General features: G+C 38.0%; 1 protein-coding gene across 3 annotated transcripts in view; it reads left to right on the top strand.

Annotated features, from left to right (window-relative positions):
* Nucleotides 1–25591, top strand: part of MAP3K5 (mitogen-activated protein kinase kinase kinase 5) — an 86844-nt gene that overhangs the window by 55499 nt on the left and 5754 nt on the right. For 2 of the 3 annotated variants that reach the window (XM_015858370.3, XM_085543524.1), the window contains 15 exons: nt 3905–3954; nt 7475–7570; nt 8426–8507; nt 10483–10616; nt 11304–11431; nt 12217–12353; nt 12953–13058; nt 14102–14259; nt 14993–15170; nt 16210–16230; nt 16927–17104; nt 17210–17378; nt 19933–20118; nt 23089–23194; nt 24655–24898. In XM_015858370.3, coding sequence (XP_015713856.2) covers nt 3905–3954; nt 7475–7570; nt 8426–8507; nt 10483–10616; nt 11304–11431; nt 12217–12353; nt 12953–13058; nt 14102–14259; nt 14993–15170; nt 16210–16230; nt 16927–17104; nt 17210–17378; nt 19933–20118; nt 23089–23194; nt 24655–24898 — 1973 coding nt within the window. Of the gene's footprint in view, nt 1–3904; nt 3955–7474; nt 7609–8425; nt 8508–10482; nt 10617–11303; nt 11432–12216; nt 12354–12952; nt 13059–14101; nt 14260–14992; nt 15171–16209; nt 16231–16926; nt 17105–17209; nt 17379–19932; nt 20119–23088; nt 23195–24654; nt 24899–25591 lie in introns of those variants that run through there. The other variant, XM_085543525.1, reaches the window with a different exon arrangement.

Below are 25591 nucleotides of genomic sequence, written 5' to 3' on the forward strand. Positions count from 1 at the left end.
TTGTGGCAGCATTTTGTTTGTTTGCAAGATAGGACAGCAAAGGATCTATTTGTTTGGTGATCCACCCTTCTGCTTTTATACTTGTGCTTTTAAAAGAGAAGCATATTTTTCTATGTGGAATACGTGAGGCAGCACTGATTAGAATTTTTGTTAAAAGTTCATGAAGGAGCATAACTGAGCAGTGGTTGAAATAGTGTATTTTGGGAACAAACTGAAATGTTTGCCTAGAAAAATGAGTTTCTGTTCATTTGTGGTTCATTCTGACCTACATTTTTGCAGGTAGGCTCAGACTGTAAAAATAAAATTAGAAGATAAATTTATGCAGTTCCCAGAGAAAAACAGAATTAACCACATAATGAATAATGATCTGTCTCAGTATGACAGAGTAAACCTTGCTATTGTAAAACATGTGTTCTGAAAGTACTTTTGTATTTAGAATTCAGTTGGTTTAGTAACTAGTTGTACGCACGTTTGTGTTTGTAGATATAGTGGGGAGGTTTTGTGTGTAATTCATATCCAAACAGCATGTTATATTCTGATTAGTGTCATTTTTAACAGTATCAGGGAACGCAGGATTTTCTAGTCCTATGTATGGGATATTGAGTCATGCTCCTCTTGTTTGAAGAATCCCTTTGTATACTATTTTTGACTAGTATGCAGCTTTGTATGAATACCAGTGCAGGTTTCACAAATGACTCTTCATGTTGGAAAGGGTTTTGAGCGTCACTGCACATCTACTGTAGCCTGGAGTGGAGTACCATTGGTGAAGCAGCAGTATGCTACTTTAGGTCTTCCAGCTTTCACTCTGAATTTGTAGCCAGTTCATACTCACATCTTCTTTTGCTAACACTGCTTATGCTAAATGATTCCTTGCCATTTACCTGATACCATTTACCATATTTTATGAGAGTCTTTGTATCTCTTAGTGTTTTCTTTAGGCAAAACAAGTAGGATTGCTGTACTGGCTGCATGTGGCATCTCAGTGCTTGTATTCCAGTATGAGTTAAACTTACTTGATCATATGTACTCATATTCCTCAAAAGCTATTTGGTAGAGCATTAATGTTTCTTGTAGCTACAGGGGTGCTTTGCTTAATGCTTCCAGCAGCAGCTTTTCCCATAGCTGTGTCACTTGACTGCCTAATCATCCCTATGACTGGGAGAAGGATCTGGTTGTATCAGTCTGTATCTGCTCAGCAGAAAGGTGTTTTGGTTTTCTGAAGTGCAACTGGTGTTTTATAGTTTTGTTTCTGTTATTGTAAATTTGTTGGGTTTTGTTGTTGTTTTTTTTTTCCAACAGTCTCTTCTAGCATGTAATACTTTCCCTCCCCTGTCCCCCTCTTGATTTTGGCAACACATCTATGTATTTTCTGCACATGAATGTTTTCCTACATTTGCTGCCCTAGTGATGACTGGTGGCATTACATAGGACAATTTTTAATGCACTCACTTGTTCTTCTGCTCTGGCCTTACTGTAGTGAGCTTATACAGTACTTTGGGAGCTGATGGGTACACAGTGCCCTATGAGCCTTAACGTCCATTAAGAATGCAGAGGGCAATTTGTTGGTTAGAAGTTCAACTGTACAGTCATGATCTGTTGTTGGAATTTTGTCAAAAATCATCAGAATCCATCAGAAACTTCAAATGGAGAAAAGGTACAGGAAAAATTTGAAGATACAGAATGTAACCAGTGTAGTATCTGTCTTTGCTGAGTTACTTTGTGGAGTAAATAAATGTATAATGTTTCAGCCCACTGCAGTGAGGAAGGCTCTTCCTTTGGGCCTTACTAGGCTGATGACAGGCCTTGTAGGGGCTGATTAACAAAGGCTAGCTGTCCCAGCTACAAGGATAGAAGAGAGAGCTGAGTTTGGGAATGGCTTTAGCTGTATAAATTTAATCTACATAGCATAGGCCTATTTGAGTTAGAGCAGCTTATGCTTCAGATTTCATTTCATTTAAAAAACATAGATTTACTTAATTTTCAAAATGCAACCATTGCTTTAAGAATCATGAGTTATCAAACACACGAATTTCCCTTCATGTGCATAGAAGCTGAAATTCTGCTTCAAGTACAAAATGTAACTTGTTTGAGCCTGCAGCTGGCAATTTTGTAATGAATAGGAGAATACTGGGATAAATAACGGGGCCTTTCTCCTTTTTGTTAGTATATTTTGTTATTTCTGCCTTTTTTAATACCAAGTTTTACATAGACAAATGCATATAGAAATCAGATGGCATTATGCTTTGTGGAATACACGTTACCTTTGCCCTGCAGTTCTCTAATTTTAGCAGTCCCATCCACATAGGGTTAGAGGAATGCAGCAGTGCTGTTAGCAAGTTTGAAATAGAACAGCCTGTCTCTGTTCTGTGTTGGCTTCTGAAACCATTTTGAGTTTTGTTTTGGGTAGTTGGTGGTTTTTTTGCCTAACCCAAGAACAGATGCTGAATTTGGATAGCGTGCCTGATATGTTTACTCCAGTGTATTCAAAACTTGGCAAGATTGTTGAAGAACATAACTTTTATATTATTTCATTGCCTGAAAACATCGTTTGATAAATGAAAGATATGTGAATCTCTGAGAAATCAGTTGCATGTAGGTTATATGTAGAGCCCACAATACGTTGTTTCTTGCTATGCTTCTTGCACATTTCTGCTTGCAGGATGTTTGTTTTAGATCATTCAGATATTATGTTTTTCCCAGTGCTGGGAATTAGACAAATATCAATAGTAAAACTCTGGAAAAAGGGTTTCCAGATGTGGAAAATTGAGAAGTGGCAGTGCTCATAGGCAGTGTAAAGTATGAAAGAAGAATACAAATATACCGTCCTTGTTAGCAGAGGGATTTAGTAAGGGATCTTCATACAGGAGATCCAGGCAACTTGAATAGTACTTCCACAGGCACTTCGTACTAGCACTGGTTTGTTTAAAATTGAAGAATTACTGTAGTAACTGCTTTGTGCTTCCCAGTCAGAGCAATGTGAAGTTTGCACTTCAAGAAAGATGCTTGCATGTATTTCTCAATATGTTGTGTTAGGCATTTTATACCAGCCTCACAACCTCTTTAATGAAATTTGAGCGGGAAGGAAAGAATTACAGAGATAAAGAAGACTGATCTGGTAAGCTTTGCAGAACTGCTGTAGCTGATAAAATGATTTTCTCTCTCAGTTCTGCCCTGTGTGACAGATCCATGAGTAAAAGATCTGAAAATAGGTGAGGCCTGACCCTGGGAGTTTTTATAGGGTGTCTTCCAGCCTCGTTTTCTACTATGGCAGCCCTTAGGGATTTTAGTACATTCTTTATTCTCTCTTCTGGATTCCTAGGGAAGTGGTCTCCATTTTGTTTCTTTGCACAGTGGGCCTTTAGATTTGCTCTTTCCTTGAGCAATTGCCCCTCCATTTCAATGATATTCAACCCCCATTTTACTCTCCAGCAGTCAGACTTCCTGCTTTGTAGTGCTCTCACCCACTTACTCCTCTAAACAGGACACTGAATGTGTAGAATGAGCTCTTGTCATTCTCAGAGGTGAATTTTTTCCCCCCCTTCTTTCTAGAAAGTTACACATGATGCTGAGTTCAGCACCCAGGACAGACTACATAGGCACACCCTGCTGATCTGCTAGTTTACTTAGTTTCTAAAATAATATATTGTGTTTGCAGAATAAACAGTGAAGAAACAAACCAGCCAAGCCTCCTATATAGAACTTCTCTTGTTTTTTAGGTGGGAAGAAAAAAAAAAATAATAAAAGAAATGCCCTGAAGAATGACTGCTGAAAGGCAATAGGTTGTTATAATCCAAATCTTGCTCTTTTGGTCTCTTGAGTTACAGGCGAGAAGATGTGCGTACTGGCTCTTTGTTTTCATAAAGGAAGAGTGTTTCATTTAACTTTGTTTTTTCTTCTGTTACAGAAAGGTATCCATGAGTGGAACTTTAGTGCTGCGTCCATCAGGGGAGTAAGGTAAGTTGTTTGCCTTTCATGCTTGGAAATGAAAAGAGTATTTGAATATCATGTTGAGCTAATGCTGTGGAACTTGGTTGAGTAACAGACAGAATATTGGAGCTGAACATTGCAAATACTTCTGGAGGTGCCCTGCTTTATGTGACACCCCTGGAGTCTTAATCTGGATTCAGAAATGACCACCTTCAGAGTTCATTATGTAAAAACTAGAGAATGTGACCCCGTAAATTTACTAACTGATGCTTTCTTAAAGTTTGTTACCGCATTATGCTAACTGAGGTTGAATTGCAGTAACTGCTAACGTTTCTTGTAGTCTTGCTTGAGCTGTATAACATCCACGAGATGCAGTTGTGTGCTGAGATTCTGATGTACTGGGAAACTGAACGCAAAGTAAGCAGTCCTTGCAACAGGTGCTTGATGACTATGATATATAAGCCAGGAAATAATACGGAAGCAAGCAGGAAGGATATGAGGAATCAGCAAGGTTGTGGGTGGGGGACAGGTTAACATGTCTTGAAGTATCCTGATCACTCATGTCTTGTTGGGTTTTAGTGTGGATGTGTGTGGTTTTCTCTTTGGTTTGTTCACTTATAGGTATGGCAGCAGAACTGCTTCAGAGAAGGCCAATAGGGCGGGGAGACCATCACTGCAGTGATGACAGACTGCGGCAGAGTGGTGGATAGGTCATGGAGTGAGCCCAGACTGAGTGTAGTATTCGCTTCTGTCTGACAGGGTTCAGCCTTGCGATTTGTACCTGCTGATACTAAGAAAGTAGTGTTCTGCTACTGTGATCTATTTAGATCAGATCTCCACCTTAGCCTCATTTATTTTTTCTAGGATCTGTCTATACTTGGGCTTCCTGCGGCTTTCCATTTTGGAGTTTGCATTTAGCGTAATTTTAAAAAGGCCAGAAATCTTACATTCTTCAAATAGTCACTGCTCTGTTCTAAGAATAACTGTTCCATACACACAAAGCTGTTGCTATGTCTGCAGTACGTTTTTGCACAGATGGATGATTCTTTTTCCTTCCAACAACTAACTTGAAAAAACAAACTATCAATAGACACAGAAATTTAATCCTGTGGGATTCAGTTTATTTTAAGCCAAAATTGCAATGATATGCGTAGTTCAGTGTGGTTTGGGTTTTGGTTACAGCATGTTTTCGTGTGCTTCTAAAAAAAGAATGTATTTATTTATTGCTCAATTTTGATATATTTTTTTTTCTTTATTAAACTCTGCTGTGGTTCATGTTGTTTTGGTGTATTCTCCCTCATTTGTTATTGAAACTGTCAGTAGTCATTTAATTTGTCTTCTAAGATTCCAATCTGTTCATCTGCCCTTGGAAAACTGTAGAATGAGTCAGTCGAGCCAAGAGTGGATTCTTAGAAGACTCAGTGGCTGCCTCCATTAGGATCTGAACGGGGAAATCTTTCATCTTATGCAGTTGTAAAACTGAATACATCTATTTTTCAAACATGCAGTTTTCCGATTATTGTCTTTTTCAGTATTTTTATACAATTTTCTTCTTGGCTTATCAAGTTGGATATTTTTGTGGGTGGAACATCCTTCAGAACCAGACCTGCTTCTAATTTATTTTCATATCCAGAATATTTCTTACTCCTTTGAAGTCCTAGATGTAAAGTTGTCTAGGAAGGGGAAATTCCCAGCCCCATGAGGATTCTTTGCCATTCTAGACTAAGTATCAGCTTTATAGGTGCAGTGTTAACATAAGAGAGAGTCATTGTACTTGCTCCTGAAAGCTTTCTCAACAAAGACCCTTCTAAATATTTACTGTCTCTTCAGCCCTGCTGCCAAGAGACATCTGGGAATGAAATGACTAATTTTTTAGGTAAATACTTTAAGGAAATAATTGAGAGGTCACTTGTTCTGTGTGCTCTTCATCAACCAGTGCAATCAGCATCTCATTTCATGAGTAATGGAGTTTAGCACTCAGAAGTTTCAGAGGAACTTGAACATAGTGCTGAATCACACTCTACCTGCAGGAAATCATTATTGGGTTTATCTTATATATATATATATATATATATATATAAATTTAACTGTCACTGATTAGCAGTTCGTATTCAAATGTAAATAACTCTGCTTTCATTTTTTGCCTTCTTCTTGGCCTCTCAAATGCAAATGTTTATTATTGAATTGGGCCAAGAAGTACTGTTAATCCTTAAAGGCTTCATCAGAGCTTTTTGACCCCAGCTGCTTCCCAAAGGTGCTTTGCATGGCTTTCTGTGGTTATCAATAGAACTCTCTAGTATTTGTCGCATAAACAAGATGCCATCTATTTTTCATGTTTAAAAATCTTAAGTCACAGAATGAAGCTGATAGATGGACTACAATTTGGAATCTCCTTGATGTTCAGGATAAGCCCTTGGCTGTGATATAGCTGCTATTTGTGTCATTTCCATGGGAGAGTGCCTCAGGGATCATAATGATAGATATTACATTAGAAAGACAACGACTTTTTTTTTTTTTTTTTTTTTTTTTTTTTCCATAATTTAAGAATTAACAAGAATGTTAATTTTCCATCCTGACTTCACTGAGCTTGGAATCTTGTCAGGCTACTTAGTTGTTAGAGTGGAAGGTGTCTCCTTCCTCATTTTTGGAAAACAGAATTCCACAAAGCTGAATTTCTGTGGTTTCTGCCAATGCTTGTCTGTTTTAGCTGTTACTTCATCTAGAATTGTTAGTAAGCAGTAGTTACAGGATTTGCAGTATTTGTCATCAGCTAATGGGAGTTCTGTATGCATGTGATTTGGGCACAAGGCCATGTTACATTGTGTTTCCCTGCTTGTCTTTTGGAACTTGCAATTTCAGCTCCAGTTCTTTCATAGTAGCCGGTGAATGGCAGATGTGCTCGAAAACTCTGAAAATTAGGTGTTTCCTAAGAAAATGTATCTGTTTTCATTTTATAGCTTGTTTTTTTTGTTTTTTTTGTTTTTTTCTTGTTTTCATTATGTTAACAATATTCTTGAAAAACTTGATGAATTTAGGCAGGGACAGTGACTGTTTTCCCAGATGTGTGAATCACTTAGCACAGAGGATTTTCTTGACCAAAATAGATGAGTCACAACACCTAAAGTGACTATACCAAAGTAGTGATCAATTTGTCTTGTCAGAAGTAGCTTCATGAAATGCATGTCTCTGTCTGAAGAGTGGTTTCTTTATCAAAAGCTCTTGCAAGGGATATAAGGTAGAGGAATCATAAAAGAGAAGCAAAACTCAAGCGGCCACAATTGTACTAAATCTTGAAAATTAAAAATATTTCCTGACATCTAAGAAAAAATTCTCTAGCACAGTATAGAATACCATTCTGCTTTATTTTGCATAAATAAGTAAATTAAAACCACAATAGAATATGATTTTATTATAAGGAAAAACTGTGGCTTTTCATGTTTTATCTGGTGCTTTCTGACGATGCTTCTGTGGGTCTGTGTGGTTTGACATAGATGGCAGAACCCCAAATGCATTTCCAATAACGTGTTCTGCTTGGCTGTTCTTTCAGCATTTCGAAGTTTGAAGAACGATGCTGTTTTCTGTACGTGCTGCACAATTCTGATGACTTTCAAATCTACTTCTGCACGGAAGTCCACTGTAGAAGGTGTGTCCCAGTTATTTCAAAAACCACTCTGTGCTGAGGTACGCGGTGTCTGTATGTACAGCAGGGACTGTTTCAGAACTGTGGTTAGAAGTGGTGACAAGTGAGGAAACAGAAACAGATAGAACCATCTTTTATGTGAAAGAATAGTACTCTTCCAGAAATGCGTGAGCTTTGGAGGGTTAAAGTACAAACTCAGACAAATATTAGAAATGTATAACTACAAACCTTTTTAAACTTATCTTGAGACATTATTTCTCTGTATTTGTCATATTAAGGCTTATTACAAGTATGTGTTGCCCCCAGTTGAACAAAGCGGCCTAAAAATATGTAAGTAATTTCTGCAGCGGCGCTATTCAGGGTAATAATGATCCAGGAGATCTAGTGAAGGTTTTTGCTTTACTGTAGTTAGAATTTTATTTCTCAGTACAAACAAACAATCTTGATGTCCTCAATGTTACTATTATGATTACCTGAGTGTGATTACAGTAGCCCTCTAACAGAGTTGGCAAGAGCTTGCTGCACAAAGATTAGTCCCTGCCTTGTCTTCTCATCAGTTCTGGTTTGTGTAGGTTCTTCTGCCATTTTTCTTCCCATTCATATTCTGACATTACTCAGAAGTAAGAAGTGTGCTTTCAAAGATCGACAAGCCATAAGTAATATAAGCTTTCCTCTTTATATATATATATATTTATTTATTTATTTTCAGACAAGCAAACTTCTACACTCAATTTATACTTACTATACTTAAACCTTTTGGTTCATTTAACACTTTAGTGAGATGCATTCTCAATATCCCCATGTAGTCTTGAGTATGTGGTTACATTGTTTGAATTCTGTTTTACTTGCTTTCAACAGGTTTTTTGACATGGTGAACAGCATCACTGAAGAAATAGGAAAGTCTACAGAGGAAGGAGAATGTGATGGAGACTCCCTGGAGGTACTGAGCTTACTTTCAAAGCATCATTTCAACTATTTTGAGTTTCTGGTAGTTTGACTGAAGGGAGTAAATGACTCATCCCTTCTCTGGAAAAAGTCAGACAAAAATACAGTTAATAAAATTTTGTCGTCTAATGTTTATAAGCTAATGATTTGTCGTAATGCTCATTTGTAGGTATTATAGCCAACTTGTATTCCAGTTATCATACTCGCTTGAGGAAGTACTCAACCCAAGTTCTCAATAATTGCACTTTATTACAGAGCGATTCTTGCTGTAGTTACATTAGGGTGTAGTCACAGTCAGGCAATATTAGCATCTGTTTAAATTTGAAAGGTTGTTGTCTATTTCATGCATCACTGCAATTGTGTACACTTACGTTATTGGCAGGACATCTGCACAACAAACAAGGATGTAATTGTGGTAGGGGAAGGCTTGTGCTTGCTAGTTAGGATACGTGTGGGCAAACATGGCAGTGAACTGCGAAAACAAATCAGGTGATCATGTTGGTGCTGCTGGGAGTCGGTCATTCTTCCCTTAGCTCTCTAATGCACGCTGAATCTTAGAATCATAGAATCACAGAATCGTAGAATGGTCTGGGTTGAAAAGGATCAAAAGATTATCTAGTTTCAAACTCCTGACATGGGCAGCGTTGTCAACCACTAGACTGGGCTGCCTAGAGCCACATCCAGCGATGCCCTGCTCCTACTGTCACCCGTGCTGGCTACGTTACAGCTTGGATGTGTATACCATTATTCACTGTATTCTTACCTTGATTTTCTCTCTGATCATGCACATAGTTGAGAAGTGAATAAAAGGCCATTAGGTGTAATGCAGTACTTGGTGTTTAGATGGCCTTTTAGGTGGCAGGAAACAGGGCAGAATATTTAGGACTGTGTACCAAAGTACTAGCGACAACCAAAACTAAGTGGAAAAAGTCAGTATTTTTATAATGAATCCAGCTCTCTGTCCCAGTTTTCATGTTGATGTTTTCATAATACATCTGAAATTGGAGATGGGACAAACAGAAGCTTCTTGAGAGAGTTGTGGAATAGTAAAATACCCCAGAATGAGAAACTGTGTGTACCTAATAGGTTTATTTTAGCAAGAAAAAAAAGCAGAGGGTCACATGTTTACAGGGTGTGAGTATCCTTACAAGGAAAACTACTGAATAGGTAGTTCTTAATAGGTCTTTTAGTAAAGAATAATTTAATGAAATAATTAAATAAATTTGAATTAGAGACATGACTTCACCCAGAGAGTAATTAACTGTTCAAGTATTACTAAAAGAAGTAGTGGATTCTCTGTATCTCAGCATAAGCTCCTGGGCTGAGCATGAGAGCAAGGAAGTGAAATGATGTCTGTGTTACACAAGAGGACAGATGAGATAATCTAATGACTATTTCTGGATTGTCCTTAAACTCTTTGAAATTTTAATTCAGCTGAAACCATGTAACTATGCACTGCAATCCTGACTAACCGTCATTGGCACACTTTGCTGTCTGACCTGGCACTGGCCAGGTCGGTTTTGTTGGTTTTTGGAAGATGTGGTCAGGTCAGGAGTGAGTCTGGGATAAACTGTGTCCTGCCTTGCTTTGTGTGTCTGTGGAAGCTGAAGTTCTCAGCTGGGTGCAGAGTGCCCTCTGTCGTCTTCTGTTGCCTTTTCATGGCCTTCCAGCAGAACTGCAGGTGCTATTAAAAGATGTGAGTGTAACTACACAGGACAGATAACAACCAGCTCAGCTTTTCACACTTACCTGGAACAGCTACCTCAGAAGCTGAGGCTTTCCATAAATTCAGTGGAGAGATATAAGCATGTCGGTATGATATCCAAGTTGCCATCTGGAGGTGTTTTTCCACTCCTCCACGGTTCACAGAAAGTAACTAGTATGCTAGTTGCCTTTGTTGTGCATAGAGTCAAATTAATTAAATCTTATCCGTCTGTTTCATTTAATTGAGGTGTTTGTTTTGTTTTCAGTATGACTATGAATATGATGAAAATGGCGAGCGAGTCGTTCTGGGGAAAGGAACTTATGGCATTGTGTATGCAGGACGAGATTTGAGCAATCAAGTCAGAATTGCTATTAAAGAAATCCCAGAGAGAGATAGCAGGTATAGTAACTGAGTCTCATTCCTAATGTTGTGCATTATGTGATCTCAGTAAGCAATTGAGTGAACCAGTTTGCTGATCAAAAAGTATCTCACCTACACTGCTGTCAATAAGTTCTGGTATGAAATGATATTCCCTACCTCTCTAAGTGGATGTATCCAAATTGTGGAATGGTTTATGATTTACAACAACTGAGAGTCTGTTTTCTGGTTTTGGCACATGTGGTTTATAACATTTTTTTTCTTTAGAAATGTTGTAAAATGGAATCTTGCTGAAATGCCTTGTGAAAGCCCCATCTTCTTTACATGTATAAGCATGATCTTATAAAAGAACTTTTAAACTTCATAATTGGCAGAATTTTTTAGAACTTTGATCACAGTTGTTGATAAAAACATCTTCTTTTGCTGTTCGTGCGTGTTTTGTTAGAAAGCCCTTTTAACACTACAATCAAACACGTGGTATGATCTTTTTGCCCACACTTGTTAACATAGTGACTTTGTATGTATAAGAAGTTACCGCATAAAGACCAGATAACCACCAGTGTCAGATGTGCTTGACAGATAATGTATTCATAGTATGTCGGAGAAAATGTGTTTCCCAGGGCCTGAAATAGAACTCATCAGCTACATTAAACTCAAGACTTTTTTCCTGTAGCTCAAAATTGTATAAACTGTTTTGTTTCTTTCCAGATACTCCCAACCTCTGCATGAAGAAATAGCTTTGCATAAGCACCTCAAACACAAGAACATTGTGCAGTATTTGGGGTCTCTTAGTGAGAATGGTTTCATTAAGATATTCATGGAGCAGGTGCCTGGTGGTAAGTTGTGGAGACTGTCTTGGTACCTGGTTTGTTTCTTAAGAATTTAAAAATAAAAGAAATGTCATGCTGCAGTAATATACACCACATTTGCATAAAATGTCCTTTAGTATCTCATTCTTGAATTAATGAGGAAAAAAAGCTGTAGGGGTTTTCAAAGCATTTGAATCCTCTTGATCAGGGTTTAAGTAGGACTTGCTTCAGATACAGCTCAGATCTTTGCTGTGGCAAGTGATCAGCAGCCATTCTAATTGGAATACTGTAGTTAGTCTTAGATAGCTGAGCCCCCTTTGAGTATGGAACACAAGAGGGTTGTGGCTGGTGATTGTTTCTCCTGTTTGATAAGGAAGAACTTACAGCAGCCAGACATAATAAAAGCTTCTTTTACTAGATTAGGCTTTCTGAGAAGCTGTGGGCTCGGTGTATGTAAAAATGCATGCATGTGATCACCAGCCCTTTTTCACTGTTTCATGACATACATCTTGAGCAACTTCTCCCCAGGCATAAGAGAGAGATGATCATTTTCATTACATAGTTTGCAGTCTGCCTGCTTGAGAGTATGTGTTTCTGTGCTGCAGCCAAGGCCTGTGGAGATACTTAGTCTCTTTTTAATTAGTGAGGCAGGTGATGATGTAAGAAAGTATTTCCAGGAGAGGCCTTTGGTTATAGAAGAGGTGCCTACACTTGTTTTGGGATCGCTTGTTGTTACTTTGTTTTTCCTTTGGGGGAAAAAGGTAGGGTTTAATTTGGTTTTACTCTCATTTTTTCCCTCTCCAAAATTATAGGCAGTCTTTCTGCTCTTCTACGATCAAAATGGGGACCATTAAAAAATAATGAGCAGACAATTGGCTTTTACACTAAGCAGATTCTCGAAGGATTAAAATACCTCCATGATAATCAAATAGTGCATCGAGACATAAAGGTGAGAATTTGCTGAGATTAAGCCTGGTGGTGTAACTATATAACCTATTTATTTGCTCTGTAATTTAAAAGCTTTTTCCTGAAAGCTATTCATTGTCACAGACCTTCTCTGCTGTTCCATGGGTTGGGTAAGTGAGCTGTTGTAATTCAAATCTGCATGAACAAAGTGTTTTGTTTTGTTTGGGAAGACTGACAGAGCCAGTGAGAAAGTGGGTATTTTGCTTCTGTTTTCAATGATATGATTGAGCTTTCACACAAACATATCAGAAATGACAAAGACTGTGAGTGGGGATATCAGCAGCTTATTTTCCAAGGAGATTCAAGATTTGTAAAGGTGTTTTTTTTGTTTTGTTTTTCAAGCTGTTTGTCATGGTACTGTTTAAACATATTCCTGCAGATGGAGAGGTTCTCTTTGCAATGAAGTTTCTGATAATGGCATTACATAAGGCAGGACTGCAATTGATTACTCATTCATCATATGCTAGAGAGCCTGAGGGAAGTAATTGTTGCTTACCAAAGAGTGCATTCTAGAAATAGGTGGTGCAAGAAGTCTTGAGACTAATGCGAAAAAATAATTGCTCTGAATGTTTTGTTCCTCAGGGTGATAACGTGCTTATCAACACTTACAGCGGAGTGTTAAAAATTTCAGACTTTGGAACTTCAAAGAGACTTGCGGGAATCAACCCTTGTACTGAAACTTTCACTGGTATGTTCCCAGAAGTGATTCTCTCCTCACTCCAACTGCGAGCATAGGGCCAGATTCCATAGCCACTTAACTCTCATTGACTTAAGATCAATAGGAAAGGTCACTGCAAGAATATGCTCGTGATTAAGTATACCTAAATGAGCTGTGCACTGTTCAGAGAAAATACTGTTTTAAAAGTTCAGTTTGAGACATACAGTTCCTCTATAGCAGAAAAGCACTGTCTTTCCTATGTCATATTTGAGTGTTTCTTCTGTGTGTATGGCTTATTGTGCTGACCCAGGGCTAACATTTTTTTCCTTCTATTGCTGGGTTCGATATCCTGACATCTAGTACAAGGCCTGTCATTATCTTCATCCTCTTTCTGCTTGATAATTCAATTTGGATTTACTATAGTGTCACAGGATTTAAATGGTTGCTCCAGATGAAAAATGACCATTATTTTAATTGTTTTCCTTGTTAAATTTCCGTTCTAAGTGGACCAAAATGCAAAATGCTATCAGGATGATTCCCTTCAGAAAAAGTGTTCATCATGCATGCTCAATTCCATACTCAGGAATAGTAGAGTACTATAGTATAGTACTATAGAGTATAGTACTATATAGTAGTACTATATATACTATAGTATAGTACTATTGAATATATAGTATATATAGTAGAGTAGACAACTCAGAGTAGTCTTCCTTATTTTACTCTTAATCTACATGTATAACAGAGTAAAAGAATATACATACATACATTTTATTTTTTATCTGTATGTATAATCCACAGATCATTGAAACCTCTAATAGTCTTTGTGGGCATTGAAAAGAGATATTGTCAGATCAGTACGTGATAGCAGATGCTTTTAGCCCAAGTAATACTTTGAGTAGTATTTTAAGTTTCATGTTGAATGCATCTGGAAATTTTTAATTTTTATTTTGAATAATAGAGTACTTTCCTTAACTCACCCAATATCATTCACTGCCCTCTTATTTTGATTGTCTTATATAGATATTTGTATTTTTCATGCATCTAAGTAACAAAGACGGATGTATTTTAAACAGGTACCCTTCAGTATATGGCACCAGAAATAATTGACAAAGGGCCACGCGGTTATGGGAAAGCTGCAGACATCTGGTCTTTGGGATGCACTATCATTGAGATGGCTACAGGGAAACCCCCATTTTATGAACTGGGAGAACCACAAGCAGCTATGTTTAAGGTCAGACATCTTCCTTGTACATCTCACAGTGGTTTTTATAAACACAGGAAATCTTGTGACTGTTTTGGAAAGGCTGGAATTGGAAGGAAAAGATGATAAAGGAAATACTTGGGTAATGAGGATGCTAAGAAGAATGAGCTGATTCATCTGAGAGCGAGTGCTGGGTAGTTTTGAAGACAGTAATGAAGCAGTAACAGCTATTCACAGGGAAATAAGAAAAAAAAAAAGAAAGAAAAGAAAGAAAAAAAAGAAGAAAAAAAAAAGAAAGAAAAAGGCTGGGAAAAGCAGTTCTGAGTTCCCTGCTTTGCAAAAGCCTCTTTTGGGAACTGCATTTTTTAATGTAACTGAATATTCACATAGTTTGTAATAACTTTGTTCCTTGAATTAATCAAGTACTCACACAAAGATAATATCAAAACTCAATATACCACTTTTACTATCTAAAAACATTTTGATAGTAAAATTGTAGGATGGTTTAGGTTGGAAGGGACCTTTAACATCATGTAGGTCCGACTCCACTGCTGTAGGCAGGGACACCTCCCTCTAGATCAGGTTGCTCAAAGCCCCATCCAGCCTGGTCATGAATGCTTCCAGGGAGGGGGAATCCACAGCCTCAATGGGCAACCTGTTCCAGCTTCTCACCCCCCTCATGATCTTATTTACTATTAGAGAAAATAATAGTGTAAGCAATTGTTGTTGGTTTTTTTTTTTCCTCTCCCTTTATTTATGCCAGGTGGGAATGTTTAAAATCCACCCAGAGATTCCTGAGTCCATGTCTGCAGAAGCCAAGTCATTCATATTGCGTTGCTTTGAACCAGATCCTGATAAACGAGCTTTTGCTCATGAACTGCTTGTAGATGAATTCTTGAAGGTTTCAAGCAAAAAAAGGAAATCCACATCAAAACTCTCAGGTAAGGAATTTTTATCTCATAAATGGTGTTTCAGTCTTGAAGATGAAGACGGAAGATCTCCATCCCAGGTGAATGTTCAATTGTAACCTTTTGTTCCAGCTGCAGGAAGACTGCTGTAGCAGAATTCTGCTGGTGTGTTGTCAGATGTAATTTATATAAATATTTCTAATAAGGTTTAAGAAGAAAATTAGAATAGTTTCATTTGAAAGGGACCTACAAAGGTTGAGTCCAGCAGTTAAACTATTTGGAGACTGACCTGTAGGCATGTCATTAAGAGTCATCTTGATAATGCTCCTTAAACACTGATAGGCATGGGTTGTCAACTCCTCCTTCCTCTCAAGGAAGCCTGTTCCAATGTCAAACTACCTCACTGGTAAAGAAGCTTTTGCTAATGTTTAGTTTGAGCCTCCCATGATGCAACTTTGAGCCACTGCTACATATCTTTTCAATTGACACCAGGGAGGAAAGATGAGCAGTTCCCTCTTCGCTACCCCAAAAGTCTTCATCTATTTGTTTATTTTATGTATTTATTTATTAAAAATCTGTGTATGTTTTCATTCAAAGAATGTTCCCATAGAGTACATTTTATATAATGTTATAGCATGATATTGAGCCCTAGGAGCGTTCTACATAAGCAAAATTATCTTTGTCCATAGCTCTCTGCATTCTTTTTTTTCTACACTCATTCCGTGCAGTATTCTAAATTATGGAATGTAACTAAGGAGCTTCAAGAACTTGAAGTCTGTATTTCATGTTTGCATATATGAAAAATATCCTTTATATAATTTGAGCATGATAACAAAAAGAAGAAAAAATACCATGTAAAGGAAGTGGTATTGGATGAGGACTTTTCACATGCTTGGTTTGTTGTTTCTTCTTTTTGATTCAAATTAATTTTAAGTGGTAATAAATCATACTTTTAAAGTAAGAGTTGCAAATAGGAGCATCCAGCTTAGTCCATAAAAATCAGAAGTGAGTGCTTTATTTTTCTGTGTTAATTTAGCATGTGTAACTCTTTTCCTTTGCCTTTCTTCCACAGTTCTTTCAGCTAATACAAATGGTGAGTTTTAACATACTTTCTTAATCAAAGCATTAATGTGTAGATACTGTGGTTATCACTTATTCTGGTATAATTTGTCCCATGAAATCCTTGCAAGGAGAGGTGGGCACAGTTATGGAAATAAGTGACCTTTCTCTTTTAGGAAACTCTCATTCACTTTGCAAATTAGAAACATCATCTGTGATGTTGCCTTGGCTGAATTGTCTAGGCAGGTGGGTGACGTGGGAATGAAGAACAGGATTGTTATAGGACCCCTTAGTGGAGATCTGAACAGGAAACAAAAGGGCTGTTTTGTTTTAGTAGAGGCAAGGTTTGTGCAGAAGGATATGTAGAATTTGATTTACTGGAATGTGGGTATATGGCTTAACCTATAGAAACACTTTGTTATCGATCAGAGCATATACTAATGATATGTGATGAACGTTCACACCAGTGTCAGTGTGCTGGAAATGAGCTTGCAAAGAGCCCAGTGTTTCCTTATCTCAGTAACATTTTCAATAAAAAATGTAGCTGAAGGTAATTGTATTCCAGAGGAACAAGCTTTAGAAGTCTTCTGCTGGGTTGTTGTTGTTGTTTTCTAATATTTTGTATTTGTGTGGGGGAAGGCAGTCAGAATTTCTGTTTTTCTGAAAGAATTACCTACTTCAGAACTGTGTTGGTGCTATTAAATTTCAACTTCTAAATATCCTTTAATAGAGTATCTTCGGAGTATATCCTTACCTGTTCCTGTTCTGGTGGAAGATACAAGTAGCAGCAGTGAATATGGTTCTGTCTCACCTGATACAGAGCTAAAAATTGATCCATTCTCTTTCAAAACAAGAGCAAAGTCCTGTGGAGAAAAAGATGGGAAGGGAATCCGGTCCCTTTTTCTGAGGTAAAGCACTGCTATCCAGCAGTAATATCACATAGTAAATTAGGTACTGTTGCACTGTGATTGTGTTTTGTAAGGTTTCCTTTCACTGAGTGCTTTTTTTTTCAGCATCCCAGATGAAAATTTTGAGGATCACAGTGCACCTCCTTCACCTGAAGAGAAAGATTCTGGTTTTTTCATGCTAAAGAAGGATAGTGAGAGGAGAGCCACCCTTCACAGGATATTGACTGAGGACCAAGAGAAGGTGGTGAGAAACTTGATGGAAGCTTTGGCTCAGGTAAAGTAATTTCAAAAGGCAGCAAAAAGAAAAAAAGGAGTTTGAATACTACAATTACGTGAAAATTGGTTAAACTAGAAATCATATACAGTGTAAGCTTTTACAATTTATTGCTTTATTGAGGCCAATAAAAACTGGCTTTGATGTTATGTTTATTCTACATAAGCTATGTCTTTTCTGCTGTTCATAAATAGGATTTGAACACCTAGATAGTGGTTTCAGTAGAGTTCTGTCTTCTAGCTGTCAAGTTTGATGGTGAAAGAGTTAGATCTTTTGGTCTGCACTGGTCTTAGGTTACTGTGTTGAGAAGAGTAGAGTTGTTGGTATACCGTTGTCTTCTAGCTGAGAGCCATAAAAGGAGAAAGGCAGTAGTCAGAAAATAAACCACATCTTCCTCACAATGGGTGGGGCCACGTATGGAGGGGAGGGAGGATGGAGTAGAGTAGTGGGAGATACAACAAAATAATTGCAGTGACCTTTTGATGCTGCTTTGTGGCAGTGATTCATTATGACGTATCAGTTTGGGATGACACCAAATAAATTACAGGTCATCACCACGTTGTTAGATGTTGCAGCACAGAAATTGGATGACAAGGTTTTATTTTGTTCTTTTTGTAATGTGTGTGTTTGTAGTTAATTGACTCACTTTGTTTTCAAGGCTGCGTACTGCTAGTCTGAAACATATTTGTGTAAAATGGGGCAAGTCATCTTTTGAAGATAGTGCTGCTGGAGAAACCAGTGCAAACTAACGTGATTCTTGTGCGTGTAGCACAGCTAATATATTCTGGTACTATACAGGAACAAAACCTTCTAACTCATGGAGAGAAGTGAAGGTGGGGGAAAATCACAGCGGTTGTCCTGGTAACTACACACTATACAAAGTGTTAAAATAAAAGGCAGCAAGAGAGATGCTAGCAATCCATGATATACAGGATAGCTGCTGTAATACAACACAGTTGTTAGTAGATGTACGAAAGTAATAATCAAAGAGATTGTGAGAAGCTTAAACGACCACAAAATCCAAAGAAGGTGCTTATTTCATGTGTCTTCTCCTGTAGTTCCCACCAAAAGTTTATGTAACAGTGTTATATGGAGTTACATGTGTTCCTCAGGTGGAGCTGGAACAGCCCAAGATAGGAGCCAGGAGATGCGGAGTTGTAATGTTTGAGTTCAAAGCTCTGCTGGTTGGGACCATCAGCACTTCAGAAAGATGCAGAACTTCGACTGCCAAACACAGTTTTCTGTCTCAGTTTTGTGCCTTGTCAAACACCAGGAAACTTACTCAATCCACCAGAAAGCAGTGGTAACTGCAGTTAAAGGGTAGCTGATCTGGATTCCTGTTATATCTTGCTTATAAGCAAGAAATTACCAATAGATGGAAGCCAGATCTGCTTGTTTAGGCCTCATCAGGATTTAGGCTTTGATAGTATTTCTCCCTTCATGAGATGTTTTTGTAAGAATAATTTCAACAAAACAGTCACTGTGGGTGACTAGGGCAGGAGAATGACCCTCCCCAAAGTAAACCTCTGTTTGTTATTGGGGAGCCATACTGGTTACCATGTCCCCAAGGTGCTGTTGATGGACTTGGAACCTTCTAGTTCAAGGGCTGTGGTGTGCTGTGTGTCCAGCTATCTACTCTAATGGCTGTTAATTATTTCCAGGGAAAGGAGGCCAACTACTGCAGGACAGAGGGAGGGGTCCATTTCAGTATAGACAATAGTCAGGTGAATTTTCCAAATCAAAGAAAATCAAAATCAGGAGGTAGAATTTTTCTCAGAAATGGGGTTGCCTTCGTCAGTGAGATGTTCAATTGCTTTAGAACCTTTTTGTTTTTACCTTCCCCCACCAGCCGAATGATCTTGGTTTCATCCAGATCAGATTTAATTAGCAGTCAAAGTCTCGTTAACAATTTAGGCAAACAGAGTTCTTGACGTAGCTGGCTGTACCATTCATGGCATAAAACTGACAAACATAAGGGAACCAAACACAGGATGTCCTTCTGTTACAGAAATCAGTGTTACAAATCTTTAGTCTCTATAAGTACTTAAGTTCCTTTAGAAAAGGTGTTTAAGGCTGCTCAACAAGTAGTGAGGTTTTCTATCTCTGACTTAATTTTAAGGTGTGGAAATGAAATTTATATTCTATATTATATTATATTGGAGAGTAAATAAAATCCTCTGCTTTCTAGTTATTCGTGGTCTTTATTCTGATGAATGCTTTTGAGCTTTTTTGCTATTGTAATTCAGGGAGTAGCTTGCACATATAGTATATAAGTATATACACATGGGTAGCATACACGTACACTTCATCAACTACTGTGAAATAAAGTCAGCTACTTTCTGGGCAATAATCTGCATTATCAGAGAGCTCAGTGGCACAGTTGTGTTTACACAGCTACTGTAATCTGACCCACAGCAGCACCTTTGCCCTAACTGTAGCATCAGTTTCCAAAAATCATATTGCCAACTAACATTATTGGCTGAAGGCCCTCTGGGTTTACATTTCAAAAGATGGTTGTAAAACCTATTTCCTTTCCTCTCTGTTCTTCTTCCAGGGAGCCGAAGAGCCCAAGCTAAAATGGGAACATATTACAACGCTTGTTTCCAGCCTCAGAGAGTTTGTACGGTCCACTGATCGTAAAATCATTGCAACCACTCTTTCAAAACTGAAACTGGAGTTAGACTTTGACAGCCATGGTATCAGTCAAGTGCAGCTTGTGCTGTTTGGTTTTCAAGATGCTGTAAGTTGTCATTTTTACTAAGTATTTTGCGTGGGAAAACTGCACAAATCTAGAAAACAGAAGCAAATGAAATCTCCAGAATTTCTGAAGCAGTATATGTGAGAACTTTGATCTTGTAATAACAAGAAAAGCAACCTACAGCTGTGATTGGGTTTGGTTGCTGTGGGACTGTTGGCAGGACACAAATGCTGAACATAGCTGTTGAGATTTTGTTGATTAAAGTTCTTCATCTAGCACAGTTGCATAAGCTTTGTCCAAAAGCAGAAAAACCTTTCTTTAAAAAAAATCTCATTTTATAGGAATTTCTGGTCAACGGGACCAATGCTGACTGTCAAGTGTGTCTTGCGTAAATAAGATCTCTTGAACTTGGCTTCCTATATAAACTAATGCATTAAGTACTTTCATGGCCTGACATAATATTCTACCTGAATTATAAGCTTGATCTGAATTCTGACTCTAGTATTTTTGATTAGCATAAGAATTAGCTCCTAACCAAATTTAAAAGCTTCTCTTACCAATCTATAATGAACAGAGTAAGAAGGAAGAAAAATGGGCTTCCTTTGTGACAGTGATTAATATGAAGTTTGTGATATCCAACAACGAGCAGCAGCAACCAAACAGACATATAAATACCATTTAAGTAGCTAGTGTGCCAAAAGCAAATTGGTTTTTGTTTGTTTTCCAGCTATGTATTTAAATGTTAGTTCACAATTATGCTTAAAGCTTAAGATGAATAATTTACATGGCAGGAAACAGCTGTGCTGGGGGTCCCCATGCAGGCTGGAGTTCTGAAGTGAAAATTGAAATGACAGTCTAAGTAGGCACTTGAGGTGGATCGTTCTTGTCAGCGTTTTGACCTTGTGTAGTTTGAGAAAGAACAGAGGTGTCAGCAAAGATTGTACAGCATTTAAACTGTTTGTTGCACACACCATACTGACAAAGTAGACTGCCTACCAAAGAAAGCTAATATGCAAAATGAATCTGTAAGAGAGCTTTCCTCAAAGGAAAAATGTCTTCACTCTGAATAATCTTCAGCTCTCTGATCTCTGTAGTTTCACATCACTTCTGTTTGGACAGATGGAAGAAATAAACATGTACCAAGACCAGAAAAGCAATTGAAGAGGGGTGGGGGTGGGGGGGAAGAGTACAGATATCTCTGTGGGTTTCTGACAGATGTTGTTGAGCATCATCTGTTTTGTGCCATCAGGCACTTCATATGCTTTTCTATAAATATTTAATCTTCTTCTGTTACCTTCATTATTGCTATTTTAAAGTTACATATTTCCCTCCCCCTACTGTTATTTAGCTAAGAGAACTACAGAAAGGTCATAGAAAAAGGATTGGTTTGTGATTAGCCAGCCTTAATTTTTTGACCTGTTAAATTTTTATAATAGAGTTCTGAAATCCAGATGTGTATCCATCTCAGGTACTGCACAGGCAGAGGTATTGCTAGAAGTGAGGGAAAGCATTTCCCGTGTTCTCAGGACTTTTAACTTTGTAACCTGGGATTACCCTGTTAATATCCAAGATGTCCTCATCACAGCAACCATGATGAAGAAAAGTAGTTTTGTGCTACTGTCTGAAAAGCTAAAAGACATTTTTTGTTGTTGTTCTTGACAAAAAATGCATTGTGCTTCTTCAGTAGTTGATTAGGTAGGCTTAGCTAAGGGCACTGGTATGGGTAGGAGTTAGCAGGAGATGCACTGCCTCAGCAGGCCCTGGACGGGCTTGTGGTCGGCTGTGGGCAGCACAGGGCCCTGTGCACTTCTGCACAGTGTCCAACTGCCATCTTGTGGCTGCTGGGGACAGAACTGAGAAGACCGAGGTGCTTTGATGGGCTGACCGTGGCTGGCAGATGAGTCTCCACCCAGCTGCTGGGTGAGAGAAGACCCATGTGTTGGGTTGGGGACTGTTAAAGCAAAGGAGGTGGAGCAATCAAGTAGTGCAAAAGCAGTCGCTACCTGCCAGCTGAGTGATGCTTAGCCCGTCCCTAAACAGTAGCTCCTTTGGAAAAAGTGCATTCGTTTTTCTTGCCGGGCATGACACTGTGATTGGGAACATCCATTTGGCTGGTTAAATCTGCTGACCTGGCTGTATCCTTTCCCAGTTTCTTGTGCGCTCCCAACCTGCCTGCTGGCAGGGCAACAAGAGAAATGGAAAAGACCTCAGTGCTCTGCAAGCCCTGCTTAGCTATAAATAAATATATAAATATGGCACCAAGGCAAAACACAGCAACTTGCGGGCTGCTATGAAGAAAATGAGTTCTGTGCCAGCCACCCTGGTACAAGCGCTTATGTCAGTTCCTGCCTTACTGAGCACTGTTGCTTTAGGGCAGTGATAATATGATTAATAACACATTATTGCCTTCCAAACATGCATAAAAGTTTTCGCAAGTGCAACTGTCTCGTCATATGGAGTTAACAGTAGAAGGATAGAGGTAATGGCACAGCATCAAAATGAAGTCCTCTGATTATCTAAACTAATGTTAATTAACTATTATCTGAATCCAGAGGGAGCAGCATTACATTAATTCTTTGATACTTCCTACAATTGTTCTTTAAAATAGTGGATTACTGCTCAGAGCAGAGAAAGCCATACCAAGGAAAGCAACAAGGTTGGTTAGCTTAAGTCACAGAGCTCCCATGATATGGTCCTTGGGATTTATTTTGGGGCTTGCATTTCTTTCAGTCAGTCTATGACTGTGAAGGTTAAATAGGCTTCATTGTCAGCCATCTGAAAACACCTAAACTTCATTTAGAAAAAACTCCAAAATACTGTCTGACATATGGGATTGCCAACTTCCACTGTATTGTTAACAATTTCTCCATTTGGTGTCAACATGAAATAGTTTATTTATCTTGGTTTGATGCAGCATTTATAAGTTCAAACATTTTACACAATTCTGACCTATATCATAGTATTATTAAGTTGTGGAGGATATGATGGCTGACTTGGATTCTGTGTTGCTAGGTCAATAAAGTGCTCCGAAATCATAACATCAAGCCACACTGGATGTTTGCATTGGACAACATAATCAGAAAAGCTGTGCAGACAGCTATTACTATTCTGGTCCCAGGTAAGTTAGTTCATACTACTCAGCAAATATTTGTTGCCTGATCTCCTTAAATGTGCTTTAGAGCTGTGATTATGATGCTTCACTGAAGATTTTGAAACTAGCAGGACTTTTTTCCTCTTCACTGTCTGTTTTGCAACTCTAATACTGCTAAGTGTATTGTCCATGTTACTTTGGAAAGCACTTTCCAAGATGTGTAATGTGAACAATTCTGCAACCCAGTGAGCATTGGCAGGCAGAGGTGCTCTGATGCTGCCTTTTTTGATGTGCATAATGCTTCTCTTCCAATCCAATGATGGGCAAATCGCCCAGCATTTACTAATGTATACAAATGTATATTTACACTTGTTGATGGTTGCTCTACCGTGGCAAAATGAACCTGTGTTCCTAGTAGTGTGATGTTTAAAAAGTAAAAATATTAAATAAAAAAAAAAAACAAAAATAAAACAAGTACAGTTTAGTATAAAAACATCTGGGGAGCTGCTGTGTGATATATCTGCTTTGTTTTATTTAAGGTAAGGGCAGCTGTTGGCTTTAGTATGTTAGGCTCTAAAGCAAGTGGCATTGAAATTAAGAGGTTAGTGGATAGAGGCATGAATGTCCCTTTTGAAAAGAAGTTTCCTTGTAGATTCTTGAGTGTAAAGGAAAAAAAACGTAGCCAAAAAAAAAGTATGTTTTGAAGCGGAGGCTAAAGGGAGTACAATTGAAGGAAGGAAGGAAGATTTAGATAAAATGGCTGAGATTAACAGATGTTGATGCAATAACAGATTTTGTAGGAATATAAGATCTTGTGTATGTATCTTACATACCTGGTAAGTTCTGGTAGGTAGTTTAAACAGGGAATAACAGAAAACAGTGTGTTCTTATAGCTTTGTGTCCATGATTTCATGTGCGTATATCACTACAAAGTAGGCAGTGTTCACTCTGAGAAGTAAAAGGGAAGTGTGCTATTTTAACTGTTGGGAAAAGGATCTGTTTGTTGTTTTTTCTCTGTGTGTTTGGATACAGTTTTTGGTAGGCATGATGTTCTTTTAATGAGAGAACACTAAATATCTCAGGTATTTAGACCTCTAGATATCCAAATCTCTTAAGTTCTTGATTTCATGTTCAGCTGTAGTTATCATTTATAAGGCATGCAGTTGTACTTCTTGAAAGCTACAGTGTAAATCTAATGCAGAAGTGGTGTTAATACTGCTTTAATGAGCATTTAATAGGTATTAATAGGAAGTGAAATCTTTCTAAGCCAGATTTATATTTCTTAAGGATTTTGAACATTGTGTAGGCTGAATCAGAATGCGCTAAGCTGTTACTCTATGGTCTTCAACCCCTGGATGGTGTCATCTGTTCTCTTGCTCCAGAAATTTCCAGTCTGGTTTAACCAAAGCTGTAGGATGGTCACTAAATTGTTGTTTTTGTTTTTTGTTTTTTTTTTTTTACCCCTTACATTTTAATCTTTCTAATAGAATTGAGGCCACATTTTAGTCTCGCATCTGAAAGTGATGCAGCAGATCAAGATGATATAGAAGTTGAAGAAGATCAAGATGAGCAGCCTCAGAATCAAACTATCCAACAGCCTTGCATTGTCATGGAAGATGCAGTAGCTACCTCAGGTGTGAGCACGCTCAGCTCTACAGTATCCCATGACTCACAAGCTGCTCAGAGAACACTGAGTGTCCAGCTGGGCAGACTAAAATTAGAGACTAATAGGTAAGTCTGGGTGTCAGGACACACTAAACTTCTTGTGGCTCTGTTGGTTTGTATTTTTAAATATGCATGCTAGAATACTGCTGGCAGTATTGAAATTCTATAATGCAACTTATTCTTTAAATGATAGTCATTGTATAGTTGCTACTGATCACATGTATTAGTTTTATCTGGTTCAGTACAATAAGAACACACGTTAAGGTTGGTCTTGGTTTCAGGTGCCCTTTCAAGGAAGATCTGAAAATGTTTATCTGGCTGCCAAGTTTCTGCTTTTTCTCTCCTTCATATGCTGTATATAGCTGATGAACGGCGTTATGTTTTGTTTCCATTAAGGCAGAACACGCTGTTCTTTTCTGTAGTTATTCCCAGGGAACAAACAAAAGCGAGTCGACAGCCACACATGAACTGACAAAGGAAACTTCTAGAGCTGTTTTGTGTGCAGAATTCACTGCAGCAGGATCTGTGTTTACAAGCAAGCTTTACATTTTATTTTATTTATAAAATACTTTGGAACAGAGATGGAAAAATGTCTGCATTTTTAACACAAGAAGTGATCCAGAAACTTGTATTTTGGATTTTATTTTCTTTTTTCAGAACATGTATGTATTCTGCTTTTACTGGGATCTTATTTTCTTAACTAAAAACACAGATCTCTGACTCCCATTATTTTATCCAAGCAATTTTTCTATGTAATCC

Source organism: Coturnix japonica, chromosome 3 (assembly GCF_054131305.1).
Source record: "Coturnix japonica strain WE chromosome 3, WE-NBRP24, whole genome shotgun sequence".
Classification (NCBI taxonomy): domain Eukaryota; kingdom Metazoa; phylum Chordata; class Aves; order Galliformes; family Phasianidae; genus Coturnix; species Coturnix japonica.